At 37.3% G+C, this 18,343-nt stretch overlaps 1 protein-coding gene across 2 annotated transcripts in view; it reads right to left on the bottom strand.

Moving 5' to 3' along the window:
- Positions 1–3,500: 3,500 nt before the first annotated feature.
- Positions 3,501–18,343, bottom strand: part of tpcn1 (two pore segment channel 1) — a 59,551-nt gene continuing 44,708 nt past the window's right edge. For both annotated transcript variants that reach the window (XM_039772290.1, XM_039772289.1), the window contains exons 22-27: positions 15,038–15,084; positions 13,253–13,321; positions 11,081–11,165; positions 9,367–9,506; positions 7,487–7,567; positions 3,501–4,931 (exon numbers count right to left, since the gene is read on the bottom strand). In XM_039772290.1, the coding sequence (XP_039628224.1) occupies positions 4,803–4,931; positions 7,487–7,567; positions 9,367–9,506; positions 11,081–11,165; positions 13,253–13,321; positions 15,038–15,084 (551 nt within the window). In that variant the 3' untranslated portion in view covers positions 3,501–4,802. The remainder of the gene's footprint in view (positions 4,932–7,486; positions 7,568–9,366; positions 9,507–11,080; positions 11,166–13,252; positions 13,322–15,037; positions 15,085–18,343) is intronic.

The raw sequence follows: 18,343 nt of genomic DNA, 5'->3' as shown, positions 1-18,343 counted from the left end.
CAACACAAGTCCCAATCATATAGTTTGTAAATTAGTTGTCCTTTTTCCTTGCGTTTTTACCTCATTATATATATATATATATATATATATATATATATATATATATATATATATATATATATATATATATATATATATATATATATATATATATCTCTAAGGCTAACACAATGCTGTTTATAAATGTCCTTTATAAACAGATTGTGCCTGCTTTGCTCACTTGAAAAATAAAAGAATAAATAAGAAGTTCAGCTAATTAAACACTGAGACCAAATAAAGGTAAAAATGACTACCTGAGCGAGACTGGAGTTGCAATCCATTGCGAATACGAGATCCACGGGGCTGCTGGTTTTGGTTCCAACCAACTACTGTATTTATTAGGACTCTTAGCCCAATTAAGTGAGCTGTTATTTCCCAGTTTCTATGTTTTGGAGTCAATGGAGAAGTAACAAAACTAAGTTTGGAAATTTTTTATTAAAATGTACTAAGCACTTCTAAGGGGATAGTTTTTTTGTTTGGTAATTTTTAACAATTTTCAGCCCGATTTTCACTCTGCTTTCCAGGTGTTCTTATTGTTTAAATTTGTTATCTACTAATTAGTGAGTCTGACATTAAATTTACTTCAGTCTTTAATCATTCGGTGTTGTTTACCTGGCTGTCAGTTCTGTTTGTTTTACTTATCATTATTAGAATACAATGAAAGGTACAAACTGCACAAAAAAATAACAAAACAATAGGACAACAACAAAAAAGAATTAAGCATTTAAAGCAAAAGTAGAAACCATTTCTAAATGTCTTATAAATGTAAAAATCATACAGTTGTGCTTTTCTAAAGGCAGAATAAGAGAAGGGGAAAAAGACGATCTAAATAAATGACATTGATTATTATCACTGATTGTGAATTTGGCTAGAATAAAAACCTGTAGTCACAGTGGGTCCTCAAGACTGAGTTTGGGAAGCTCCGTTCTAAGACATCTGTTTCGGTATCTTAAAAAAAGAAAACATCAAGAACTGCCAAGTGCTAATCTGCCCCATTATACAAATCATTTTCATTATGTTCTCAGAAGGTTGAAAACACCATTTAGAATTGTCAGGACCAGTAAAGGTGAAAGCATCTAATAATAACATAATTAAACAGCCCAATTAATTTGAAGGAGGAATTAAACTTGACACCCATTTAAGAAATTAAAAAAACTTTCTAGTAATACAGAAAGACATCAAGCATGTATCACATTTTAAAAAATTACACCACATTTAGGGCCAAAGTCTGATGCTAATTGTGCAGGAATAGTGACAGTAACATCAACTCGGGTGCAGGAGGAGATCTCTGAAGTACAGTACTGGTTAACTTAAATGCACCATTAAAAAAGGTGCAGAAAGTGTCTATGAAAACAGGCAAACAGGCCAATTACTAAAAGTAGACACCCTCACTGGAAACTAAATAACAAGACCCTCCAAACAGTCCTAGGTCTGATTTCAATTGCCTTTCACATGTTCAATGCTCATTTTAAATAAATTGAAGGCTGTAAACGTCCAGTCTAATGGGCCAACACACAGTCTACAATAAAACCGCTCAATATCAAACACATCAAATGCCATGTTTTACGGACATGGTCCCAATGTGTCCCGTATGCTATCACAGATGCGTTTCAGTTGACACTAAAGCACCATTGCCCTTATCCAAATTTGTATTTGAGACTTCAATGGCTCACACAGTACTGCTTATCTTCTGTCAGTTGATCAGTTACATAGACATTCAAAAAACAAAGATGCTTGCTCAACCGTGTCATATTTCATCATTCCTTTTTTTAAACTGCATTGCTTAAGACAGACCTTTAAATGCATTTTAAGCTGACACTACTGTCTGCTACAACTTTCAACAAAGTAAGTTAACAAACATATTCATAAACTAGCCAGACTTCCTGTCAGGGACAAAATAACTTCAAAATATTTGCTATTCCCTATCTCTTACTCTACTGACCTTTTGCAGTAGACTTTTGTACTGTGTTAGCCATAGATTGATACAGGAGAAAGTAGGGTGAAGTGACACCTTTTATTGGCTAACTAAATAGATTACAAATGCAAGCTTTCGAGGCAGCTAAGGCACCATGCCTGATGGATGACAGGGCATTCAGCTGTATAGCACCCAGACTCTGGAATGACCTACCGAAATTAATCAGATCAGCTGACTCCATGAATTCTTTCAAAACTCATCTGTTCAGGAAGGCTTTTAGCTCTACTTGACTTTATTACCCTTCTCTCACTTTACCTGTCAAGATGCTCATGTAACCTGTGTGTGTGTGCTAGACCACCAATTATGTTGTATGTTAGGCTTTTTTCTCTGAATTCACTGTCGTAATCTTCTTTATTTATTTATTTGGTTTGTACAATGCTATATACTGTATACCCTGCCACTTTCTTATATTCTGTAAGTGCCTTGAGCATAGGAAAGGCACTATATAAATAATATTATTATTATTAAGGGGCCTTAGTTGCCCCGAAAGCTTGCATTTGTAATCTATTTAGTTAGCCAATAAAAGGTGTAATTTCACCCAACTTTCTCCTGTATCTGCTTACCTTCAGCACCTTTCCATTGTGTATCAATGTGTCTGAATGTTTCTTCTCTCAAGCACATTCCCAGAAAGCCTCCTCCTCAGACTCTTGTCATTTTTTTTGGAGGTGCCTTTCGCACCCGATTTTATACTTCTTGTCCTACAAGGCGACACTCTCTGTGTGCCTTTTGACATCCTCATGTGCACACACTTGCTCTTCCTTTTTTAGTTTGTGTCACTTAAGACACGCTGACCAATTAGATTGCTCTAAGGCAGGGGTCCTCAATCACAGTCCTGGAGGGCCACAGTGGCTGCAGGTTTTTGCTCCAACCCAATTGCTTAATAAGAAGCCCTTATTGCTTAAGTAGCACTTCTGCTTCACTTTAGTGGTCTCGCCCATTAAGATTTTGAACCCTTATTGCTTATTTTAGTCTTAAACAGCTGTATTCTTGGTTTTTAATTGCTGCTAATTACCAATAACATACAAATGACAAAAAAGACCATCATTTCTCCATTTCAATTGTTACCATTTACACCTGTGTGTATTTATCATGTACTACTGTGTTTAATTAAATACTTGGAAGGAAAGTAAAGAGAAAAAAGTGAAGGACTTATAATCACTCATCCATTTTAGCCTTCAAATCATTTGGATGATATCCTTAGAAAGGGGAAAAAGGTCTAGGAGATGAATTACCTGACATAGCAGAGTTAAAGCACTAACAAGCCATGAAATTAAATTATTGGCAAGAATTGCTTTATAATTAAGCAACTGGGTTAGAACAAAAACCTGCAGCTACTGCGGCCCTCCAGGACTGTGATTGAGGACCTCGGCTCTAAAGTACTGGATACACACACTGAACTTCGTGTTTAATTACATAGTTGATAGATGGACTGGAATTTCTCTCTCTTCTAATTACTGTCTCAAAATGTGAAGAAATACCAATGGAGTCATTCTTGCTTTCTTTTTATTTAGATTTACTTCAGTAGGATCTATAAAGGTTTGTTTTCAGTTTAGACATTTGGTATTGATCAAAGAGAAAGAAAAATAAAACTCGTTTATACATTGGATTAGCACAAGGGGAGTAATACTTTTTTACGGCCACTGTAAACATTTCATGAGATAACCTAGCTGAAACTTAGTGGTTTAAAATTGGCCAAAACTGCGCTTCTCCTCCAGTATATAAATCATTTATTATTGAATATAGTTCCTTAAACAGCGCAGATCACCCCAGGTTAACTATAAGTGCAAATATTAAGATGGATGATGGGAATTATGATGATTACATTTTCTGAGTAGCACCTTATGCTGTTTCTTACCATGAAATACAAATAACTAGTTTGACAACCACAATCTAGGATAATTCATGTTGGTCAGCATCAATTTCCAAATTCCCTTTCTCAACTTACCTTGTCTTAGGTAGCCTTAGGTCTAAAACACAGTTCTTCTCATGTCAACTACCACACCATGTATCCAAGATTCTACAGGCTGACCAATGAAGTGCCGGGTATCAACACCAGCTATGTCAAAAACATTTAAATTTGATGGTGTTTGAGTCATATAGGCAGACTTTGCTTAGGCTGCTTGTCCAAAAATTACACCTGAATATAACCACCTTAATAAGTAATCCAAAAGGTTATGGCTAGTTTCTTAATGTGAAACGAGCGTAAGACCATCTCCTGTAGTGTAGTGTAGTGTATTAGCATACAACATTCATGACATCTGTAGATGCTGCTACAGTCTTAACACTGAAACCTCTGCAGTGGAGCAGCAGGACCGGTATATTACATACACTGCTGCTTTACTGCCATTTCCTTAACACAGCTGCAACTAAACCTTACACTAAGCATGAGATAAAAATCAACTTAAAACCCCTGGTTAAAACAAAGGAAAATTGTAATAAAGCACTATTTTCAGTTTAGTATAAATAATACCACTTAATGTAGATGCTATGTACGTGCACATGGGTTATAATGATAAGACAGCTGACTTGGTGTATCCAGTGAGCACGCAACTATTTGGTCATGGACTGCAGAACAAGAGATGGAAGGAAGAATTCAACTGCCATCGCTTCTGCATCAATACTGCTCTCACATTCCTCTTCAGTCAGCGTTTCTGCATAGACAAAATGCAACCAACAGTTTGCTTTTTGAATGTGAGCTGCTAAACCTGAGGAATTAGGGGGAGGGAAAAAAAAGTGTCCGCCGCCAAGGTTGTGCTGCTTGTGTTCAGCCAGCCACATGCCGGGAAGTTTAGTTGACAGTCAAAGACCGCTGCCGCACATCAGCAGTAGGAGTCTGGCTAGCAGAGGCCTGAAGGTTGTGCAATGATCTGTCTTCCCCATGGATCCCACTCTCAAGTGCAAATTGTGCAAACCACTCCTGAAACAGAGATGGGAGGTGAAGAGAGAGGTTAGCAGCAATCTTGTGTTATTTCTCTCATCTGCTAAGATTGTAGATCACCCCTTGACAGATGTCTGATGTCGACACAATGTGCCTTGGCTAGTGAACTCAACAGCTGAATAAACTGACAGGTCTGAAATATTAAGGAGGGAAGAGGATAGGGTTAATGAACTCTTGAAACACTGTGCTATGCTCAAGCACCTGTTTTTTTATTTTAAATAATTATGCTGCCCACCAACTATTGGGTCAGCGTTACCCTGCACCATTACTCAATTTTTATTAAATAATAAAGTAAAACTCAATATGATAATGTCATAGTTCTTGTAATATTACAAACTTTGCTTTAATTTACGACTGCCAGAATTCTTTGAAAAAGAAATAACCCTTTGCAATTCATCTTAAATCATACCTATAATTTAGCAAGCAACCTTCTAACAGACAAACGAGCTATTACAGATGAGATGAAAACCCTGGCTGTATACAGTTTACTCAAGCAATTCTTAATAAGTCTCAGGCTATATTACTACTCTACTCTGTCATCATGACAAAAAGGACAAATGACAGGAGACAAATCAAAAATGGAGTTGACAAGAGTTTTAAATGGCTGAATGGAGAGAACAACAATCTTCTGTACAGAGAGAACATTCAAGAGGTCTATTTATGTTTAGGAGACTTGTGTTTGATTTTACAATGTTCAATTACATTCTCGTGCATGTTAAGTTACAGTGTCTCTTTATGGTGGTTTAACACCTATTTTCCTGTTTCAGCCATATTGGCTGTCTGTCCTATCAATGAAGGTGTGGAGAAAAAATGCTTACAAGTGGATGTCCTTCCAGACTCCATGATCATTTTATGACATTCAAAAGGGAGGGAGACCTTATTCTATCCTGTGTCATAGGCATTTTGAAATAGCAAGGTAAACTGAGATTTATGAGATGCTTGTGGAAAAGAAATTCTAAAGGTTAAGAAAAAATATGTTTGTGAGTGCAAGTCTGCCTACAAAGAAGTCAAACAATGTTATCATTAATATTGATATAAAAATAAATTGTCACTTTAATTTTGTATGGCACTCCAATGGACTGGTTACACGATAAATCGTGAGTTAATTACAGGTGAAAAAGATATATACATTATTAGGAAAGGACAGCTAAATGATTTAGGGCTGGTGCACTACCTCGTAAGAATGATGGGTACTTTTTCTGAAATTTTAGTGATTGGCTATAATGGGGTTATTAGAAATAAACTTGATGCATTAGGATTAAAAGTCAAGACGGGAGGTAAAGAATTTAGGGGTAATTATTGACTCTGACCTGAATTTTAAATCACATATTAATCAGATCACTAGGATAGAATTTTTTCACTTAAGAAATATAGCAAAAGTTAGACCTCTTATAACATTGAAAGATGCTGAGAAATTAGTTCACTCGTTTGTTTTCAGTCGGCTAGATTACTGTAACGCAATCCTCTCAGGACCACCCAAAAAAGACATAAATCAACTGCAACGAGTGCAGAATGCAGCTGCTAGAATCTGAACTAGGAAAAGAAAATCTGAGCACATTTCTCCAGTTTTAATGTCACTACACTGGTTACCTGTGTCATTCAGAATTTACTTTAAAATGCTGCTTATGGTTTACAAAGCCTTAAATAATCTCGCTCCATCTTATATATCGGAGTGTCTGACATCTTATATTCCAAATTGTAACCTTAGATCTTCAAATGAGGGACTGCTTAGAATTCCAAGAGCTAAACTTAAAAGAAGTGGTGAGGCAGGCGGCCTTCTGCTGTTATGCACCCAAAATCTGGAATAGGCTGCCAATAGGAATTCGCCAGGCTGATACGGTGGAGCACTTTAAAAAAACTGCTGAAAACACATTACTTTAACATGGCTTTCTCATAACTTCATTTTAGTTTAATCCTGATGCTCTGTATATTCAATTATCATTACTATTCATGGTGGCTCTAAAAACTGTACTAACCCCTACTCTCTCTTCTGTTCTTTTTCCGGTTTCATGTGGTGGCGACCTGTGCCACCACCACCTGATCAAAGCCCTGTGATGTTCTTACATTGATGGATTAAAGGCCAGAAGTCCACGTGACTGTCATCATCAAATCCTTCCATGAGAACCCTGAATACAATGAGGACTGATCATTTATGTTAGGTAGAATGCCTAGAGGGGGCTGGGTGGTCTCGTGGCCTGGAACCCCTGCAGATTTTTTTTTTTCCTCCAACCGCCTGGAGTTTTTTTTTTTTCTGTCCTCCCTGGCCATCGGACCTTACTTTTACTCTGTTAATCAGTGTTCTCTTATTTTAATTCTTACTTTGTGTTTTTTTCTCTTTCTTCATTTATGTAAAGCACTTTGAGCTACATTATTGGTATGAAAATGTGCTATAGAAATAAATGTTGTTTCGGTGTAAAAAGAAAACCTCTTGAAATCTTTATACAGTATATCCTTTTAAAACAATCATTTTATCCTGGTTTTCCCAAAAGTTCAAGCAAGTAAGCTGATGTACATAAAAAATCCCTGCTGCTCACCTGCATCTCTTCTTCATACATTCTCATGCTCAGGTCACTTTTTGTTCTAGATCTTCTTCCCAGGAAAACCAAAGAGGGATTCTGTGTAAAAGATTTAGAAAAACGCATTAGAAGACATTTTAATAGAATACATTTTTTTGTATGAAAATGTGCTATATAAATAAATGTTGATTGATTGATTGATTGATTGATAATAGTAAAATGTATCTTGAGCATGTGCCGTGACCACAAATACAATGTCACTACAATGGGATGGAAAACAAGAGGACTACTGTTCATATCCTTATTAAAAATAGTATTTTTTATGGTGTTTAATGAAGTATGAAGAACTCCTGTATTCTAAAAGTTAGCCAGTGTGGAGTTGTGAAAATATTTAAAGAAAAGGTATGGAGCTCTTACCCGTTCTGTCATCCTTCATGTTCTGCTGATGCTCTTGCATTCATTGCCATTCTAGTCACATGTTCTTCCTTTCATGCATTAATGCATAAATAAAACTTTTCTGGGCAATTTATGCTTGGGTTATTAAGCAGGGTACTTGATTAATTATTTAATATTTTATTACAACACTTGATAAAACCTTATTTCCATAATTGTGAACTTAAATGGATTTGTCTTTGCTTTTATAAAAATGTCAGGTAAGTAAAATTAAAAAAAAAAAAGCTGAATTATGGGTGCTGTGGCTACTCCTTTCTTTATCTCCCTTCTAGAACCTTATTAAAAAGCACCACAACCCCCACCTGAAAAATGGTCATGGAAAAATGAAAGAATGCTTACGTCAAGTTACATGCAAGATAACACTATTCGCTACGGCAGCATCAAAATTGTCTCCCTAGTGTATTATACCAGTATAAATGAGTCTGCAATAAAGCAGAAGTGATTACCTTCCCTTCTGTATGAGGATTCAATATATATTGAAAAGTCCTGAATGAGTTTTTACGATGCAATTTACCTGAAATGTAATAACAGCAGCAGATGAATCTGAAATGTATATTTAAGTCAATATTGCATCAATATTTATAGCAAGATTCTCACTTTCATTCTGACCACGTCAGGGCGAAGTGACACTGGTTGAAAAGCCAGATAACACAAACACCACCCTGTTACATCGCAGCCATGGTTTATACCCCGGCTTGCATTTCGTTTGCTTTCTTTGTTTTTAATAACTTTTGATCATTATTTTTTATAATTTTATTGTAATTGTGTTTGTTAATATCGCTCTTTGTTTAGTATTTACTATGTATAGGTAATGAGTTATTCTCCTACATTCTTTGCATTTTGTGGGTGGGACTCCAAGAAGCAGCATCATCCTCATGTTGCAGCCAAAGGAATGCCCTAAGCTTTAATATTTCTAAATCTGTGAGTGGATTCTTCATTGTTTCACTGAAGTTCTAATGAGTGCATATTTGTAAGTAATGGATTTACTAGTTAATTGGACTTTATTTGCTTCTGTTCATTGATTATGGGATTGCGTTTTAAGAATTGTTAGCTCTGGGTTGCTTTTTAGGCAAACCATTATACTGTAAATGCAATATTTTTTTCAGAAAATAATAAAGATACTTCATTGCCATTATCCTTTCCCTAGGATATTTAACTTTATCTGTGGTAAAGAGATATTTTGAACTGTAAAAGCCAGGGGCCCTTTTAGACGTGTAGGCTGCAGCCGCCCTGTAAAACTGTGGAGTCAGACTGCTTAGGAGGAGGTGCTTTCTAAACAGGCTTGAGAAGGTCTCACACCATCTTTGCTATAGGTGTGTACTCTGATCATGAGAGATCCATCCTTATAATTTTCCCCAGTGAAAATAATGAGGATGTAGACACAGTTATAAAAACTAAATGCGCACGCCATGAGGGTGCATGCACTGCTGTAAAAATGCACCTACCCCATTCTTCTCCATAGCACTCAGCACCCTCTGCAAAGATGACAGATTTGATGTGGGTGTACAGATTGCCTTGTAGAGCTCCAATGTAGAATCAGTCTCCTCCTTGTTCAATTCTACGTCAAATACAATGCCGTTCTCATCTACACAGAAAAATAAAGTAAGAAATGTATTGTATGTTCTTCTTTTGCATTTCCCAAAGAGTGTATATATCCTTGTGTAACATTTTTCCGGGGGCAGTAAAGGACATTAAAATGGCATCAAACAGCAGAAAGATCCAGAAGGGAGCCTGAACTAGAAATGCAAACTGAATGACAGATGTGCCACTAAGAACCCCAAGGTTCTCAGTAGATGTGGACAATGCAATGGGAGAAGTGTGTGCAAACGTGAGAAACATGGTGTAGAGAACAGACCAAAAAGAGCAAACATATAGAAGAATAATATATATGTGCGTGTTGAGTGCTACTAGTGTACAGTGATGAGCCAGCTGTTCTTGAAAAATTAGATTTGCAGCGAGACCTGGGTGTTTCACCACCTATGAACCTCAGGAAGCCAAAAGAAAAACTGTGTTTAGTTCCTGCCTGGGTGCGCTTTCATGTGCTAAATCCACATGTGTATGCTAGTCATTTAGTATTTAAATAAAACTTTACAGAGGGACAAAATAAAAATAGATAGATGTACTTCATTTGTCCCCAAGGTGAAATTAGAACTTTAAAAAAGCTTGAGAAAGAGATAAATCTACAAATAAAAAAAAAACATCCAAAATAAACGTAAGAACCTCTGGCCCGGATACTAGTGAACTGTCACAATCAATAACAGGGCTATAGGTGGCAGTAAGATGGTCAGACCTATCCAGATGTTCATCTGAAGGTTTTAACATTTGAATAAAGCAGGGATGTAACAAAATAAAAAAATAACTGGAATCACTTCCTGACAGTAAAACAAAGTAAAATGTTATGACATGACTTTTGTGGTGCTGTATTTGACAGATAAACTCAAGTCTAACTGGTAGACACACTAAATTATTTTAAGTAATGCTTAATTGAATGACAGTAATATTATTGGAGTTTATGTGGTAGAGAGTCTGAAAAGCTTTTCTTATCATATCTCTCTGGTCTGTCACCAAATATGTTTTTAAAAAGCAGTAACATAATTCGACAACCATACTACAGTCGTCAAATGAAACACCCCATTACAGTCCCCTTATGTGTTCATTTACATTTCTGAGTGAAGCATACCCAAACTTCTTCCTGACGTGTTTTTTTTTTTTTATTTGAAGTTCAGCTAAAAAAAAAAAAATGTCCTTTATGGAATTTTCATAATTGCATAATTTGTATTATACTTAATGCACTTTATTTAGCCTTTGGTCAACTAAAAATGGGTTAACAAAGACCTCACACTTCTACTATTTATTATTTCGGTAACTACATTTAAAATTTTCTTTTAGTACAAAGACCTTTAGTCAGAATGTATAAAATTTCACAAAAGTCCCTCATAATAATTTTTCACATACTGTGCTTACTACTGATTTGCATGATTTCAAATAACAGTCAAACAGCTGACAAATTATTTTTATGCCGAGTTAGAGTGGATTCTCATGTAAATGATGTATATATTGAATCAAGAATGTGCCCTACCCTTTACACATCACTTTGACTAATTCATCTACTTTAAGCATCTTTAAACAGTAAAGTAAATGAATGAAAGTAAAAATTACCTTCAGGATCCCTGTTCTTTCGACTATAATTCATCCGGAACACAAAAGCATCTAAAATGAAAGCAACGATGATTGTCATCACCACCTAAATATGGAGGAAATTGGAAAATAAAGTAAATAAAAGGCAATGGAAGGCACTAATGCTTTTTCTAAAAATCCCTCTTTTCTTTGAAAGTTATAAAACTTTAAAATAAAGGTGTGCGTCCAAATTTAACATTTTCATGATACGCTGTGTCAGTTTTCTGTTTATTCTGAGTGAGTCTAACCAGCTTGTCATTCAGTTAAAAGAAAGAAGACAACTCCAAGTGAAGAGAACACGCAGAGCCCACACAGAATTAATGTAACCCTGGAATTCAATTATGAACACCCATGTTGTAAATGATCTTTATTAACAGTAATAAAAACATTTCTAAACAATCCCTGAACTAACGCAGAACTGAATGACAGACCACAAAAGCTTTAACATTCTTTCTGACAAATATGGGTTGCCTTGCATTGACTATTCTTTTATGCCTCAAATCTAATTTTTCTAAACCAGAAGGCAGTTATCAAAGAATCTATCTGTTTACAGCAAGAGGGGAAGCCTCTGGCACTTTGTTTGGATTGCCCACAAAGACAGAAAAGAAATAAAAGCTGAGGTAAGAAAGGACCTAGAATTTATCTAAACTTGTATAGTTCTCATGAAGTGCATGATTCAAGGCCTTTTCAAAATTAAAATTATTTCCATGAATGTCAAGTGTGATTCATAATCTGTCTACCAAACACAGACAAGCGGGAGCTGTGCAATATATTATGTTACAACAAGTCAGTCCAAAAATGTAAGGACTTCTTTCTAAATAATGAGCAGTGTAATGAGGAAAGCATCACTTATTAAATGCTGATCTCATGTCCGTTTTTTCATTGTGTATTTAAGTTATTTCATTCAAAATACTATTATAGGACACTAATTTAATTGTTAATGTTCCAGACTCTTTTCAAACAGCACAGAGATATGAGAAGCTGAAGATTATCTTACCAATGACAGTCCATGACAGTGCCTACAGTCACACTAGGCCACACTCAAGTAACCAATAGGTATGACAACTCATCTTCTAGGCCTCAGAGTAAACTGAAGTCCCTGAAGGGGATTCCGACATCCCAACTATCCATCCATCATCCAACTCGCTATATACTAACTACAGGGTCACGGGGGTCTGCCAATACAGGGCACAAGGCAAGAAACAAACCCCGGACAGGGCACCAGCCCACCACAGGGCATGCACACGCACACACACACACACACACACACACCAAGCACACAATAGGGACAATTTAGGGTCATCAATGCACCTAACCTGCATATCTTTAGACTTTGGGAGGAAACCCACGCAGACACGGGGAGAACATGCAAACTCCACACAGGGAGGACCCGGGAAGCGAACCCGGGTCTTCTAACTGCGAGGCAGCAGCACTACCACTGCGCCAACGTGCTGCCACATCCCAACTAGCAGAAGCTAATATGATACTACAAGCATGAGACCGTGAAATAACTAATTGGGTTGCCTTGATAGAGACGACATAGTACAGTAAAAGATATGGTGCACAGCTACAGGACAAAAAATAACACACATAGGAACAAGTGTTCCTGCAACCTTATATTGGGTAAACAAGTAAAAAATTCAGTAAAATGGCTTGACAAAAATTCTGCAGACACTAACACCCACAACCAGTTGAATCTGACACAGTTTATAAGTCAGGCTATATTAAGAATATAACTCACACCTCCAATTATAAGCTTTGGCAGCTAATATATAGAAAGTGAGCATATAAGCATGTTGGAGATTATCGTCCAATGAGGTGCCACTTCATGCAGGCTAACGCTACTTATGGATTTTAGCATTCGGCTGAGGTGGACTGCATCTGCAAATCGATGCCACCATTACAAAAAGAAAGAAAAAAACAAAGTTGTTGATCATAGCCACTTTTAATGAACCAAGCCGTCATGCCTTTACGGATTGTTATGCTTATGTCCTTGATCTCCAAAAGCCATGTATTGTGGTGAAACCACACAAACACACACTTAGCTCTGTGAGAACACTGTCTGAATGTCATGCTTAAGTTTCACTCTAATAAAGATTTCCATTCATACTTTCCAACAAACACTGATCATAAATAAAAAATATTTCTGCTCACCATGGTGACAATGTAGAAGGTCATAAAATAGAGGCGGCTCCAGTGAGAAGTCTGAGACGTCACACCTTCCTTGGGAAATAAAGAGTAACATTCACTTACGGAGGCATGGATTAAAGCAACAAGACAGTCACTGCAGTCAAGCTTGTAAAAGCATGCTTATGGCTAAGGCTCAGATAGCAATATATAAGCACAGCAGAAATCATGGGGAAAAAAAAACATGCACTCATCTAAATGTAACCCTAACCCAGAGCGAGTAAGTCTGTCCACAGATAAATACCCATTCAGGCCAGCAACAACTCCTCTTTTCCAATATACAGTATCATCCACTGCCTCTTCAACAGCCATTAAAATTTACACTCTGTATTCTGTTCCAGAATAAGTTTAATATTTTGTGGGATTTACTGAGACAAAACTGAATGAAATAAAGAAAAGGTGGTGGCCAAGGCAGGAACTCATGTATCTATCTACTATTCTTACAGGTGAAAAGAAAAAGAAGAACTCTGACCCTGATCTGTCTTAACCTCCTGTACTGGCTATAATGGAAGCACCACCATCATCATTTGTCTTGTCATCAAAGGAAGAGCACCACAGACCTTACTCTGTGCATGCTTGTATAACACTGACCCAGTTTAAACAGTCCTATTTGGGGCCTCAACCTTTTTTATGTCTTGTGTGCGCTCTTTTACAACTGCCAAGCTATCTATGTGAATTAGTGCTTTCCAGTTTTACCAAGAACACAATGTTCCTTTGATTTCCAGCATAGTCCATGAATACATCATTTACTGTATAACTGAACTGAATTAAAACTCTTTAACACATTTGCAAATGTGGATGACGTTGGTTAGGTTCTTATATCAACTCCTTTGTCCGATTTCTTTAGTCTGTCCAGTGGTGCATGATGTGTAGTTCAAAAAAACTCTTAGTTCTTTTTAATTTATAATAGTGTGTTAACCAGAACTGCACGAAGCCCAAATTTCACCTCACTGGCACATCACATGGCTGATGCCCCTTAATTCAGTTTCTAAGCGTATTCAAATTGCTTGTGCAAACTACCTAAAATATCAGAATGTTGTGTCAGCATAAACACTAAATTGTTTTCAGAGTGTGAGTGTTATACAGCAAGGCAGCACTACTTACCCAGCATTTTTAAGTAATGTTTCCTTTACTTGACCTTTTAGACTGCCTCCTTCGAAAGATGATCCAGGTCCTTCTAACTAGCCATCCATTATCCAACCTGCGATATCCTAACTACAGGGTCACAGGGGTCTGCTGGAGCCAATCCCAGCCAACATAGGGCGCAAGGCAGGAAACAAACCCCTGGCAGGGTGCCAGCTAGTTTCCTTGCATATCTGCTCTCCTAAGAATTTTTTTAGGGCCACTATAAACTTTTCAAGTTGAGTCAATGTACCTGAATCTATGATGATGATGTGAACCTGAAAAAAGTAACAATCTTAACACAGATTCCTGAAGGACCTCACGGAGGGCCTCTGCTTCTGGTGGATTATTCTCCTCTAATAGTTAATCTTTTACACTTTCAATTAACCAGTCTGAAGATCAGTTTTATAAATCACTGCTTATGGTAATGACTTTTAGCTTCAGCATTAAAAACAAATGTACATTTGTGATTTCAAAGTCACTTTGTTTCGACTATTAGCTGAAAGAAATCTGAAAAAAGGATTACTGGTATGCTTTAGGTGTTAACTAAACCACACAGTCTAGCAGAATAATTATTATTGAGTGAACATTTAAGGAAAGATGAACAGAGTTGGTGATGATATTACTTACCATAGTGATGTACCAATTGTTAACCACTGTAAGCTCAAACAGTGTCACTGCAAAATACAAAAAAGTGCCTTTTAAGTAAAGGTGGCAACGACACTAAAACTGCCTTTTACAATGAGAGAAACGAGAGCCCTGGAAAGTCTCACAGCAGTCAGCTATGGCCCAGTAACAGAATGCTCTTGAAATTCTGGGCATAATAATACACAAAGTCCATAAATCCTTATTTTTTCATTACTGTTTTGTTGCAGTGTATGTAGAAGTATTACAGTCACAATTCAGGTAAGAATTATGAAGGCACAATACGCTGTAAAATGGGTACACCGAAACAGTGGAACATCACATACCGACCTCTTTTCTTCATTGCACTAGGCATGTAAACAGAATGGTATCATTGTTCACCATCAATCAAAAAATGATGGTGTTATACACCACACATCTTTAATCAGCTTCAATGTGTAAACTGACTAAGTGCATTCAACTAATTATACAGACTGAATTTAGAAGTTGCAAATTGCAAACAAGAAGAAAATCAATTAGCTCCAAGCTTAAAACATGACATACTGCTTTGCTTTTAAACTTGATTTTTTTTGGCTGGCATCATGCCTGTACAGACACTGCTGACTTATACATTCTCGGTATCCAAAGGGTTTTGATTAAAAACCGCAAAGAACAAAAAAGCAGAACTTCCTGCATAGATCATTGCAGTTCAATTAATCATTAAAAGGAAACCATGCAAGCCAGCTATCAGAATTACACGTGGTTATTTGTACCTTACAGAAAATGTTTCAAGGAAGTATATATTCTGGCTGTCTAAACTGATCGTATGTCTTTACAAATACCAAATGGTTATTTTAATTAGATTATTATGCATTATGTCCTCTAGTCAGTGGTTTGCTAATAATGTAGAAATCCTGGATGCAGGAACGAGGAGCTACAGATAACAGTTTTCTGGAAACTATTCTCCTTTATGTTTTTCTTCCCCATATTAAAAAGCAACAAGGGACTGGAGTGCTTTGCAGAACTATACATATGGGCCTAACTCAGACTCTGCATTTGGCTACTTTCACTCTTACTACAATAGTAGCAACTTACTCTGATCACAAAAAAATGTAAGGCAGTACACACAGTCAACACAACATGCAGTGAGACTGGGCTTGCATTGTGTTATTCAGCTGTGGCTGACTGCACTACAAACTGTCTGTCCTTCCTATAAGCACAAGGTTTAGAAGTGAGCTTTCCACCTGAGAGGAGTAGGTGACTTCAGTAAGCGACACAAGTCTCTAGATGCCTATGCTTATTTCAACTAACATTTATCATGACAGACTGTTAAATAAAGTTGTTATCTAAAAAAAAGGTGTTACTGTTCATGGTCACACTACCTCTTCTCTTCTCTTCTCTCGCTTACACTGGTTTTCAGTTAAATTACCAATCACCACTCATAACTTTGCTGCTGACTTACAGAACTGTTCCTTCCAACACTCCAGAATACTTATCTGCACTAAATACAGCACAAACCCTTAAGAAAGCACACTTATGATACTGGCCTTGTTACAGTTTTAAAACTCTTGCTATGTGACTCTTGGCAAATGCTTATTTGATTTTGTGATACCTATTCTTTGTTAATCTATGGATGCTCCAGAATGCAAATGTTTGTTGTTACTGTATTTTTGATTGCTGTCTTTTCATTTATTCACAAGTTTCATTTAGACCCCTTATTCATTGTTTTACTACTTATAGTAGATATAAACTAAACTGAGGCAATAGCTTTGAATATTCTACAAAGGAAGGATAATTTTATCTCTCCCTCTGCTACAACTTTGTCTCCATCACTGATATCATGTATACATCTGTATACATGGTAACTGTAAGTGTGTGAATCTCTACTTAATGGTACGTCTTACCACTGTCAAGGAAATGATATTTTATGAGTGTTTCTCTAATTATATATGGGACTTGCTACAGGTTGGCTCAGCCCTGTTGGGTTTCAAGGATGCTGCCAGGGGGTTTGCAGAAGGTGCAGAGTCCTACTTTGGGCTTTCAACACCTGGGGGTAATTTTAGACCGCTCTAATGAGACACCTTAAATTTTCTCTAGCGCAGCTTAAAAGGAGCCAGCTACCTCAAAGAAGGGAGACTGAATCAGGAGGAGGTGGATGAAGCTGCGGAAGCTGTGGAAGGGGGCTGCAAGGCTTTGAAGTAAGGAGGCCTGGGTTCGCTTCCCAAGTGCTCCCTGCGTGTAGTTTCCATGTTCTCCCCGTGTCTGAGTGGGTTTCCTCCCACAGTCCAAAGACATGCAGGTTAGGTGCACTGGCGATCCTAAATTGTCCCTAGTGTGTGCTTGGTGTGTGTGTGCCCTGTGGTGGGCTGGTGCCCTGCCCAGGGATTTGTTCCTGCTTTGCGCCCTGTGTTGGCCTTCCTTTTGACAGCTCTGAGCGAACCGCTTCCTGGTAATGTCAGCTCAATTCCCTCTCTGTCAGACCCCACCTTTTCTACACTGGGAGAAGGTATAGACCCCACACACACCACCACCACTGGACGTGGGATATAAATCCAGGCTGCTGGATCTATAAGGCATCTGCAGTAACCACTGCACCACTATGTCAACAAATGTTTGAATTATGTCTCATTTTAATATAGATATAGATAATATAGAATAATATATTTTTAAAGATTTTTCATGCAAATAGTTAAAAAATGATCTTTAAAACTTCATAAATGCAAATGTCATTTTACAGAAGGATTGTACAAAATCAGAAAGCCACATTCACTCTACAAATTGTACTGCGTTATTGAAACTCTGCTCTCAAGCAGGTTACATCCAAGATTGTCACATAGCTGCTGTTGGGCCATGAACAGCAGGAGTTTTATCAAACCATAACATAATCCAAATATAGGTAAAAGAGTGAGCAGTTTCTTGAAGAAAAGAAAAAGTGGTTCACCGACAAAAGCGCGATAGACATATGCGCCCCGACAAAACCGCGACGGACAAATGAGCGCCGACAAACCCGCTAACTGGTTTTCGACAAATGCATGCTGACAAAATCACAAGAGAGGCCAAGAGAATGGGACGCCCTTGCTGCAATCCTTCCTACACATGCAGGGCGTGATCTTAAGGACTATCTGCATGCCGTGCTGATGGCATGCCGCGTCTCATAATATTGACTTCTAAAATAAACATTATATATGCTTTTAAACTAGTAATTCATATTTAATGAAACTTTTTGTTTCATTTTGTTGGGGCGATTTTGACGGCGTGTTTTAATCGGCGCTATTTTGTCGGCGTGCATAAGTCTATCACGCAAATGTCGGG

Source organism: Polypterus senegalus, chromosome 12, assembly GCF_016835505.1.
Source record: "Polypterus senegalus isolate Bchr_013 chromosome 12, ASM1683550v1, whole genome shotgun sequence".
Taxonomy (NCBI): Eukaryota; Metazoa; Chordata; class Cladistia; order Polypteriformes; family Polypteridae; genus Polypterus; species Polypterus senegalus.
The sequence above is the reverse complement of the archived record's forward strand: the minus strand, read 5'-3'. Positions and strand labels throughout refer to the sequence as shown.